The sequence below is a fragment of the Orbicella faveolata genome, unplaced genomic scaffold (genome assembly GCF_042242905.1).
Source record: "Orbicella faveolata isolate gen_17 unplaced genomic scaffold, um_ofav_v1 contig_15, whole genome shotgun sequence".
NCBI lineage: Eukaryota > Metazoa > Cnidaria > Anthozoa > Scleractinia > Merulinidae > Orbicella > Orbicella faveolata.
Window position 1 is genome coordinate 8,621,276 of NW_028301542.1, and position 11,225 is coordinate 8,632,500.

At 38.2% G+C, this 11,225-nt stretch overlaps 2 protein-coding genes across 3 annotated transcripts in view; one reads left to right on the plus strand and one right to left on the minus strand.

The window, feature by feature from the left end:
- Positions 1 to 606: 606 nt before the first annotated feature.
- LOC149113427 (GFP-like fluorescent chromoprotein cFP484) lies at positions 607 to 3,392 on the plus strand. The gene is made up of 5 exons (XM_089288297.1): positions 607 to 631; positions 717 to 817; positions 1,186 to 1,404; positions 2,607 to 2,831; positions 3,232 to 3,392. The coding sequence occupies exons 1-5, from the start codon at positions 629 to 631 to the stop codon at positions 3,371 to 3,373; spliced, it is 690 nt and encodes a 229-aa protein (XP_089144423.1). The 5' UTR covers positions 607 to 628; the 3' UTR covers positions 3,374 to 3,392.
- A 4,097-nt stretch (positions 3,393 to 7,489) lies between these two features.
- LOC149113428 (uncharacterized) overlaps positions 7,490 to 11,225 on the minus strand; it is an 11,431-nt gene continuing 7,695 nt past the window's right edge. For both annotated transcript variants that reach the window (XM_089288301.1, XM_089288300.1), the window contains 3 exons: positions 9,998 to 10,073; positions 8,624 to 8,654; positions 7,490 to 8,065 (listed from right to left, as the gene is read on the minus strand). In XM_089288301.1, coding sequence (XP_089144427.1) covers positions 7,662 to 8,065; positions 8,624 to 8,654; positions 9,998 to 10,069 — 507 coding nt within the window. In that variant the 5' untranslated portion in view covers positions 10,070 to 10,073 and the 3' untranslated portion in view covers positions 7,490 to 7,661. The remainder of the gene's footprint in view (positions 8,066 to 8,623; positions 8,655 to 9,997; positions 10,074 to 11,225) is intronic.

The following is an 11,225-nucleotide window of genomic DNA, read 5'->3' on the forward strand; positions in this document are numbered from 1 at the left end:
ATAACTTATTAGAAAGGATGTATCTCCGCTCCAACTCTTCGTGTAACAAAAAAAAATCTTATTAAAATGATTGATAAAAAAATCAGGATGTGATGCCTAGTTTAACTGAAATCTTTTAAACCAAATTAGATTGGTTGAATGACTGATTGCGTCGGGGAGACAGGTAGATATTATGGATAACCGTGAAAATGACCGCGCTTTTGATGTCATATTGCAACTTCTTGTTAACCGAAGCAATGAAGGTTAACCCTAATGCTAACGGAATTGAAAATCAAGATAACAATATCTTTACTTGATGATATGATTAATTCTATAATTCCATATGAAAAAGTCCTTCTTTAAAATAATTCTATCATTGCATTTGTTAGTCGATACTCCAAGGTGATTTTCACGTGAACAACGAAAACGTGTGGCTTCGGATAGACATCAAAGGGTTGCTGTTTGTTACAATGGGTTGTTTGTTACATTAAGGTTCCTGGCTTATAATTGGTTCGATTCTGGGTGTGACATTCAGGTTTAAAGCAGCATCCTCAGCGCTGACGTCCCATTCACGCTGGTGATTTAGAAGAGAGCACATCGAGAACAAAACGAGCTGTATTGGGCTAAAATCTTACTTGCGTCTACCATCATGGTAAGTGTTACACGAGAAAAGGTTTCTCTACTGCTTATTCTGAATTAGTGACTGATCTCAGGTTCTTCCCAATTTCTTTCCGCAGAGTGTGATTAAACCAGAAATGAAGATCAAGCTGCGTATGGACGGTGCTGTAAACGGGCACAAGTTCGTGATTACAGGGGAAGGAAGAGGCCAGCCTTTCGAGTAAGTAAAAGTTTAGAAATGTTTGATCATTGTAGTCACCTATCTCTTCAGCAAACTAGTGCGACGCTTTGAGGAACTCTCGATATCATAGGTTGCGTTCCTTTGGGGTGATTCGGATCCGGATCAGTGAACAAAGATCACTCGGATCATGGTGCATCAAAGGAACCGACGAATCCACTCTGGTCACGGATTCATCGGTTCCTTTGATGCACCATGATCCGAGTGATCTTGGATCACTGATCCTGATCCGGATCATCCCAAAGGGACGCACCCTTCGTGTTCACAAAGGACGCAAGTTAAAAATAAGTTCTGCATTGCATATGAATAGTACGTTTTCTTACGTCTTTGGTTTCTTGTTTGTGTTTTAGGGGAAAACAGACTATGGACCTGACAGTCATAGACGGCGGACCTCTGCCTTTCGCTTTCGATATCTTGACAACAGTATTCGATTACGGCAACAGGGTATTCGCCAAATACCCAGATAATATAGTAGACTATTTCAAGCAGTCGTTTCCTGATGGGTATTCCTGGGAACGAGCAATGAGTTATGAAGACGGGGGCATTTGCATCGCCACAAATGACATAACGTAAGTAAGATGTAAATCTGATGCCTCTCGCGAAGAAGATTTATAGGAACTTTTTAGTTCCATTCAAGTCAATTAAATTTGTGCGCCTTCTTAATCTCTTTATGCCCCTTCTTTTTCTTTCGGTACAGTTTTAACTTTCTTATTTCTTTCTTGCTATATAATGTGTGAACCACAAGATTTCATTATCAGGTTCGATCGAACGGCGATTCTGCAGCGAAGAATGAGTAACGATGAAATCAAAATTACAATAGCTTTGGTTCGTTCGGGTTAAATAATTTTAGTAGAATTCAAGGTAATTTATCTTCTCGGCTCAAAGTATTATCTTTGTTTGAATGTATTAAGTGATTCTGGTCACTGTATCTGATTTGTGTCAGAGTTTCAAATCTTGTCAGTCTGTTTACACGTACTACGTGAATAATCAACTCGATTCGGGGCACTTCGCGCTTGTATATAGTTTACTGATCTGAACGAATAGCCACCACAATAAAATCAAAACGTGATACTTCTGTCGGAGAATTGCCATGCAAATAGTTATCCCAAGTCAGAGTATTCCAAAATTCTATCTGCAAATCTTCGAAGCGATTGCGGTTTATTTAGTTCAGCTTTACACTCCCTGTGGAATGAGTACGCTACATCAGCTGGTACTTGCAAGCTCGTGTAAACAGTCTTCCAGAGTTTAGAATCTGGAGAAGTTTGGACGATGAACGTGCAATAATACATCTAAACAACTCATATGTTTAATATCGCCAAGAAAATATCATTTCATTCACATACTACGGAAATTCATTACAACTTCTTCAAAATATAGTCCTCTTCTCTTCAGTCTTAAATTGGCGCCAATTTCCTTCTTTGACGACACTAGCCTCAGTCTCCGTTGTCCTCGGTCGTGTGCTAAATAATCTCGACATAATAAATTCATAAAAGATCGCAGTTTTAACCTACAACACAACTGGTTGCGGTATTTTGCTCCACACAATACAAATAGTTAATACCGATAAAAATATTTTTTGGGGCTACATGCATTTTAAGACATTTTTCCAAAATGCTTCTCAGTATGTATACTAAAAGGCAAAAGTCGCCACTGGTTTCATCTGGTATCACCTATTAAATTATATTACCAACTATGCCTGTAGATGACAAAGTGTTCCTTTTATCTTTGCATGCATGGTAATACTGACTATGTTTTGTTTCTTTTTTATTAGAATGAAGAAAGACGTCGACAACCGTGACTGTTTTTTCTATGAAATTCGATTTGATGGGGTGAACTTTCCTGCCAATAGTCCAGTTATGCAGAAGAAAACCGTGAAATGGGAGCCATCCACTGAGAAAATGTATGTGCGTGATGGAGTGCTGAAGGGTGATGTTAACATGGCCCTGTTGCTTGAAGGAGGTGGCCATTACCGATGTGACTTCAAAACTACTTACAAGTAAGTTTTTCTTTTTTATCATGCGTTTAAGATATTGATTACTCACAGTAACGAGACATGAACAAGATCATCAAAACACGACTAAGTTTTAGAGGTTACTGGTACAGTGGAATCAGTGACCTTAGCTCTGACTTCTAGATTAGAGATTCCCCATGTGGGGATTAGTGTTGAACACGAATCCGAAACTATCTGAACCCCAAAGGCAAGATCCAGTTATTACACAGCGAACAACCTTACCTTGAAGGGAATATATTTCTTTTTTATCAGGATAGTCAATTTCGGAAGCTGGTAACGATCAGTGCTAGTAGTTTGCACTTGTAAAACAGTATTGTATTTGTTATATGCTGATGCACCCGACTTAGTGTCACTAATTCGAGTTTGTTTGCTCCTTTGCATGCAGAGCCAAGAAGGTTGTCCAGTTGCCAGAGTATCATTTTGTGGATCACCGAATTGAAATAACAAGCCATAACAAAGATTACAACGATGTTAAGCTGTATGAGCATGCAGAAGCTCATTCTGGGCTGCCAAGGCAGACCAAGTAAAGGCTTAACAAAAAGCCAAGACGAGAGCAAGCAGAAAAAAAGTTGTTTTATTATTATTATTATTTTTTTTTTTTTTTTTTTTTTTGATTTAAAGCCATTTACGCGAAATCAGTGTTTGATACTATCAATTCAAGGCTTTGTTTTTGGGATTTGAAAAGTACTAGCTTCACAGTCAAATTTAGTTAAGGATAGTTTCCATATTTTGTGGCATTACAGTTGTAGTCAAATATATACAAGTATGAAAACTTCTATATTGTTATATTATAAATTGTTGAAACCAGGTTTTGTAGGTGTTCCTATCACAGAGTACTGGCCTTTGAAAGATTTTGAATTGTTTTTATTTCCTTCTTCACACCTTTTCTTTGTTTTAAAAAGTAAAACACAACAAGAATGGTTCAAGATTTAAAAAGTGTTTATGAAGTAGTGTGATTCTCCCGCGTGATCTGTAATTACTGATGATGGATTTGACGAATTTTACCACGTCCACTTTGGGACATCATGGCTCGGTTCTAAAACCTATACTTACGAATATGCTTTAGTTGATTGTCCAACTTCCAGTAAATGCATTACTTGAGGAACTCAAGGAACTTGGGTGCTGCCTCTTGTTTACAGTATCATAGAACAGTTGAGAATTGAGTCGTGATCTGTTTATTTGATCAAACTTAGGTGTCTCTCCGGTAAATGGTTTTTAGTGTATGTTTGCCAGTGAAAGCTGTATTAAATGTGTTTAGGTTTAAGTTTAACATAAGTGAAAAATATGGTTAGTGACAAAAATAGCGTGATAAACATATGCTTGCAATCTCTTGAGCCTTAAGTTGTTAAGGAAAGATATTTAGTGTATATGCATCTTACTAAGTGTTCGAAAATACATATAATCTTCAATTGTGAGAAGAGGATTTTGAAAAGGAGCCATACTGTATGTGAATAACAGAGAAGAACTTTCTGAGAAGTGTAATCCAGAGAAGAACGAAAAGGTCAGGAATCGAAAGTAAGATATTAAATACATCTTGCAATTGAACTTGTTTTGGCTGTTTTACGTTAAGGAGTACCTCCCTCACTTGGCCAGTTCCCCCAAAATGCTCTCTACACGGGCGCCATCCTTTAACATGAGAATAAAACTGTGGTCGTCGAAGCCAAGTTTTGTGTAATTTTCTAGATCATAGAGTACTGGCTTGAGAGGATTGCGGTAAAGGTAATTAATAATTCAACTGTTTTCGATCCCATACTTTTCCGTTTCGTTTTTGTTTTAAACTGTAAAATTCATCATGATTTAGAGCGGAAATAAGTCACTCGGTCAGTCAGCCACTCGCTCACCCCAGCCTTCTTTTCTTTGAAGTTCACTTAACCTACAAATTCGTATTTGGGCCTGATGAAATCAATTGTTTTGTTCGAAGCATTCCGAAAATAATTAGATTTGCTTGAGTTTTCCCCTCATAAATCTTACTCAAGTTATTGAAAGTCAAAGACCGGGTGGTATAAAAGTCTGCGTCAAGCCGTCGTAAGTTTCATAAGAACCTTTTTTTTTCTTGTCGGGATCATCGAAGCATGAAAAGCGTTGTGTGGCCGCGTTTGTTTTCATTAACCACAATATTAGAAGTGTTTCCATATAAATATCATTTTAGCGATTACAGCGTCACAAAAAAAAAGGCCAAATTGAGAGCAGAAAAAAGCAACTTGTTACATGGTGTGGTATTACAGTTAAAGCAAGAAAGTTAACAGCGCGAGATGCAAGTGGTGTGCAATTGGTACATCGAACAAAATTCGCCATTTCATGTCAAGGTATCCCGATTGATAAAATCGCGAAATTGAGTGTTAAAAATCACAGGCGAACAGCTCTAACGATTTTTACTGACGGGACGGCTGCTCTTAAGTTAGTTCATTACTTCTCTAAAAACATATTTCTCAGTTGTTTGTGCAGTTTGAATAAGGAGGACTCCTACTCAAAACCAAAAGCCAAAATATCTTATGCTATCACCATTCTGGACTGACTAGGAGCTCGGCGCTGCACGCTTAAATTGAACACCTATTTATCGACTCCATGTAACCCTCACCGGTAGTATCAAAAGGTCCAAAAGGGCAGTCATTTTCACGCCTAAAATTAAAACTAGCCGATAACTTAACCTCTATCAACCAAAATATAATTTGGAGTTTACACACACAAAAATACCAAGCGCTTATTTAATTGAAAAGCTCTGAAAACCCTTTACTGAAGAGACTACTTCAAATACAGACAAAACAATTCAAGTTCAAGTTCTGGTCGTCATTCTGCGCTTGTTGTGAGCTAGGTATATATAATTTATTTTGAGGCGACGAGAACAGCGGGAAAGGGAAAGGAAGAGGGCAGCTGAGTCATGTCAATGGCTGTACAGATGTATGTCAGTCACGTCGAAAAAATCAAAACGAGACGGTACTTGTTGTTCAGAGCCAGACTGTGGTACTGTAGGTAGAGATACTCTAGTTCTTTTATTAAACTGTAGTTTGAAGTCGTCTCTTCAAGAGTAACACTCAGCTCCCAAGCTTTACTGTCTTCCTCTTCCTTCCTTCTTTACATACTTTATACCTAGAGTGCGCGCGGGCGAAATTCAGAAAACCCATTCAACGAGACATTTGTAAACCTTTTAGATTTTTTACTGCGGGAAAAATAAACTTTTATAACTATAATTTAAGTTATTTAACTTAATAACGGAGCTCCGGCGGCCCGAAGGGTCGCCAGTCGGAGCACCATACTAATATAGGAAAGTAAAGGAAACCCATGTTGATTTTCTCTGGTTATCATGGCTAGCGGTATTGCTCGTGGGTGCGTATGCACGACGACGACAGTGGAGTCGGGCAAGATGACGGCCATAACCGAGCTAATAGGTTGACAGCGACATGCGGAATTGTTTTATAGCGTACTTCTTGGATATTGGACATCCATTTTATGGTCAATTGACACCTGTCAAAACAAGGTATCCGCTGACCAGTATAGCGTGACCATATCGCGGGCTAATGTTTAGAGTTCATCGAGGTCACGTGTTTTTAAAAGTTGATCGCTGACCAAGTGCTAGTTTTTGGTTGGATCGCGGGCTCGTGTCAGGTTAACTTGTTGTAAATCTGGCTAAAGCTAACTCAGGATTAAAAGTTAATTTTTCCTTGTGCACAAGAGTTTTTCAGTGCTTTAGTTTTGTGTAGTTTGAGATTATCCAACCTCAAAACAGAAGACCAAACAATACAAGAAAACCTCACCGCAGAGTTACAAAACCCAAATCAAAATTCTCAAAACTTGTCTACGGGCCTGTATGTCAATAGAAACTCTTGAATTGCATTGTCTGATGATCCAGTTTTTAATGACATTGCCTAGTATATATACACTCGGTGATCTTGGTTCTGTCCTCGTGTACCGCTTCACAAGAACCGATACAAAAGACCCAGCAATGTTTAACAGCTAAACAAAGGTTCGTAAAGAAAGGAGTACAATGGTTATTCCCTCTGCGTACCGGTACACCAGGACACAACCGTGATGTTGGTGTTTCAAGTAATAATTTGATTGGTTCGCTATCTCTGGCTAACGAACATTGTTCACGTTGCACGTTTTCCACTCATAAATTGAGAGGTCAGCTAAACTGGTTTCCTTTGTGCCTGTTTTCAAGATCACTTTATGTGTGTATACTAGAACAGTTATTCTTTTAATCTCGGTGAATAGTGGCAGAATATTTATCTCGATTTCAAAGAATAATTGTTAAATATTCCGTACCAATTCTAAGAGTTTCACATAAACTTGTTAAAAGTATTCTTCGCACCTACTCGGGTCATTTTTTCCAACTGAGTTAACTTCGCCTAGTTGGGATTCTGACAGTACGCGTCATGATATGAGTTAAACCCATCCGGCATTACAAGGTTTTAGGAGGAGGAGGTATGTTCAGAGGCGGGGAGATATTGTTATGGAAAATTTAAGGCACATAAACACAACTGCTGGATTCAGCTCTCCATTAGATTCGATTGCCGAATCACGTAATACTCTTGGATCCAGTTTCAATATTTTTGGAACCTTTTTTTTTTTTCCTGTTCAACCCTTACTTCAATGGAAATCCCATCAAAGACGAGTGGATGTGTGACTCATCAGTAAACTGTGAAACGGCTTTTCATACACCCTTTATTCATTTACTGCTTCTACAGTTTTTGCTCCCTGTAATCGATAAAATGCCATCAGCTCTGAAAACGCAGACAGTACTAAACTACAATTGGAAGCCGTTTTCCATTGTCTAAGTGAAGCCCAAGAATGGAATCTTTTATTTTTTTTTTTTTTAATTTATTTTCGGCCGTTCGCTTGAATTCCGACACCAACATTCCCCGAGTTGGTTCCCTGTTGGCCTACATTGCCACCGGTGGCCCCAAAAGACATCTGACGTTTGCCGTTCAGTTGATGCCCGACAGCAACATTCCCTGAGTTGGTTCCTTGTTGGCCTACATTGCCTGCGGTAGCCCCAAACGACATCTGACGTTTGCTGTTAACTTGATTTCCGACATCAACCTTTCCCTTGTTGATTCCTTCTTGGCCAACGTTACCAACATTGTTGCCTTTGCTTTTGTGTTTGTGCCTACGCCGGTAGATGGACGAAATGTATGGCTCCGGGATGTATGTGTGGATGTCTGGGATATATATGTCGGGAATGTCTGGGATGTATAGCTCCGGGATGTAACTTGAACGTGTTTCTATAAATAAAAGAAAAAGGCATACAGTACAACTGAACAAAAATCTGTAGCTTTCACTAAACAACGGTGGCTTTTTATATCGCGCTTGTAAAAACAGACAGAATATATATATATATATATTTTTTTTTTTTTTTTTTTTTTTTTCTTGGCTGAGCCGTTGAATTAAAGCAACTAAAAGCTCGATCAGCAAAAGTATAACGAATGGATACAAAATAAACTACAAAAATTATTGCAGTCATAGTCGCTCGAAATCACTAACGAACGAAAATACAACTGAGCAGTCCCTACAAACCCAGATAAGGCACCCAACCAATATCAACTAGTGAATGCTGAGCTATAAACTTCGAAAAAAGAAACCATGCCCATTCAAAAAACAAGGTTCGTGTTCTTTTTGCGTTGGTTAGCCCAGGTTTTTATATTCACTGAGTTTTGGAAAGCTCAGCAGTATCAAGCTCAAAAGCTTTTCATGATCTAATCCAATTGACGCAAAATCACGGTGTTGAATCGGACGTTCTAAAACGAGGTAACTAATACAAAAAAACCGGTTTGTAGACTAACCAAGATCTTTTCCATCGTCTCGATCTTCGTCCTGTTGAAGAAATAAATAGCTGATGTATATGAAGCATTTTTAAGCAACGTGTCATAAAAGAGCTCGCTTTTTAAGGTGATTCTCTAGTAAAAGAACCCGCCATATATTTCCCATGAAACTTGATATGCTGTTGTTACAGGACAAGGAGATATTAAAATCGTAGTAAAAAGAGGGGGTCACTGTGCTTGTTTTCATGCCACAATGCTGACAAATACGGTAACTTAGGTGACATTGGTAATCTCGGTGCGCAACAAATAAGCTCGATTATTTTTCAGTGAAGCGTGTTATATCACACAAAGTTTGATTTTCTTTGATTGTTTATTCATCTATGTCCCAGAAAGAATTTCTTCAAATATCGTGCATTTTTTTTATCCTTTTAACCCTTTGAGCCCCAACTACGCATATACACGTAATTAAAGGTCGTGCTCTTTGTACCATTCGTGACGCCATCAATTTAAATGTCATCAGATATTCTTGATAAGCAGATAGGAGGACTAGCCTAGGCGGCCTTTCCGTACAATGGCCAGGTTTAGATATCGACGACATTCCGACGTCACAAATAGAAAAACAACGTTATCAGTTTTGGTGCAAAAACGGTGGTAAAATGGTCCACTATGTCTATAATCGATCGAGGTCCATTTCTAGGCTTCGCCCGTAATTAACATCCAACTTTTCACGGCAGCCAGAAAGAAGATGCAATGCGAAAGGTAGCCAGAGTAAAATGGCCGAGAAAAAAGGGGCAACAAACAAAATTGAGAACGGGTAATGGCAAAAAAAGAGTCCAAATTGGGGCTTATGCGCATGCGCGGAATTGAAATATTGCTCAATTTTGTATGTAATCCTCGAAAGCTCTCCTTTTGGTTAAAAAAAAGCTTTCTTAGCAAAACTCAGGCTTTTTTAGCGTCATGGCAGCCAAAAAACCTGACTAAACAGTTAAAAACGGTATTTTTTGGCGAAAATTTGATATTCCAAGTGTTAAGGAAACATAATTTGGACATGAGCTGTTGGGCCCGTTATGTCTCCCTCTCTAGTATTTATTTCATTTGCCAAAAAAGTAGCCATAGATTTCTGCTAATTTTTGTCTCAGTTATTGAGGATATTGTTCTCCGATTGAAATTATGAAATAAAAAGTGGGGGTCACCGTGCTCGTTTAAGAGAAAAGGAGCATTTATTTCGCCATCGAGCTTAGTTTGAAGGAAATCTCTTACGTTTTGTACGCGCACGCGCTCATGTGCGCGCGCTAATGACGCAAAAATCGTGCGCAATAGGGATGCGCAATGCAATACTAAGGAATCACCTTAAGAAATCTGACAAAACGCTAGGTACGGTGGTAACTTGCTCACCTGAGCTTGGTTATCAAGAGGGTATGATGCCACCAAGGCCCAAGTTATTATGAAGGAAACAAAGCACTTCATATTCCTTAAAAGATAAACAAGTGAAACCAATAGATTGCGTAAATGAAGTTGCGTTAAGCTGAAAAGGACTTAGTCATGTTCAAGCAGTACAGGGATGTTTACTGACGTGATTGTTTGCATTTTTCCTAATTAATATAAGATGTCTTAGTAAATACATCATCTTGTATACTTGTTGACACCAGACATTTAAAGAACGTGTAGAGCTTAGTAACTGGCAAAATGTCAAGGCTCCCTTAGTTTAATATTCAAGGAGAAATTGGATTTTAAAAAGTGGAAAATTTCTGTGTGGCAAAAGCGCTAATAAACCCATACATTCTTTGTTATATTTTGAGTATTTAAACCCGCGTCACGCAAAAGCTATGCAATATATAGGGCTCAAATTCCTTGGGACAGTTAATAGAGCTTTGCCCTTTCTGTACCTAGAGCTAGCACTTTAGCAGCTTGATCAGGAACTGAGCCTCTTATCCTAATGAGGCAAATATTGTAAAAGAAAATTTCCCGATTCAAGGCAGCCGTACTGTTGTCATTGTACCGTACCTAAACGCACGGTAAAAAAGCCAATTGATAGATCCTTAGTTACTCCTTATTTAACTTATGGTTTGGTGGCCTGGGGCCAAGCATATAAATCACACCTTGAAAAGCTTCTCAAGCTCCAAAAGCGAGCTTTTCGCTTTATTTATTTTTCTGAGCGAAATCAACACACGATTCCTTTATTTATTGATGCCAGTGTTTTACCGTTAAAATTTTTGTATTATGAGCTTTTAGCTAACCTTATGTTTGAAATAAGACACAGAAATGCTCCCGGAAACATTCAAGATCTCTTTCAAGACATTTCTGATATTCATTCTTACAATACTCGATCCTCTGTCTCAAATAATTTTTACACACAAAGTTCTAGACTCTCAATTCAAGTGAATTCATTTTCTAGAATCGGAACAAAAATTTGGAATGAAATGCCTATATATTTAAGAAAGCTTCCAAAAAATGTCTTTAAGAGGAAAATAAAACAAATACTTTTTGAAATTCTAGCTTCAGAAGACTGTTATATTGATCTTACAGAAATCGTTCAAAAAACAAAGCTGAATTTATTTTCCTCCTAGTATGTATTCATTAATACTCAATAATTTCGCTTTAGTGTATCTGTAGTCTCTCGTCG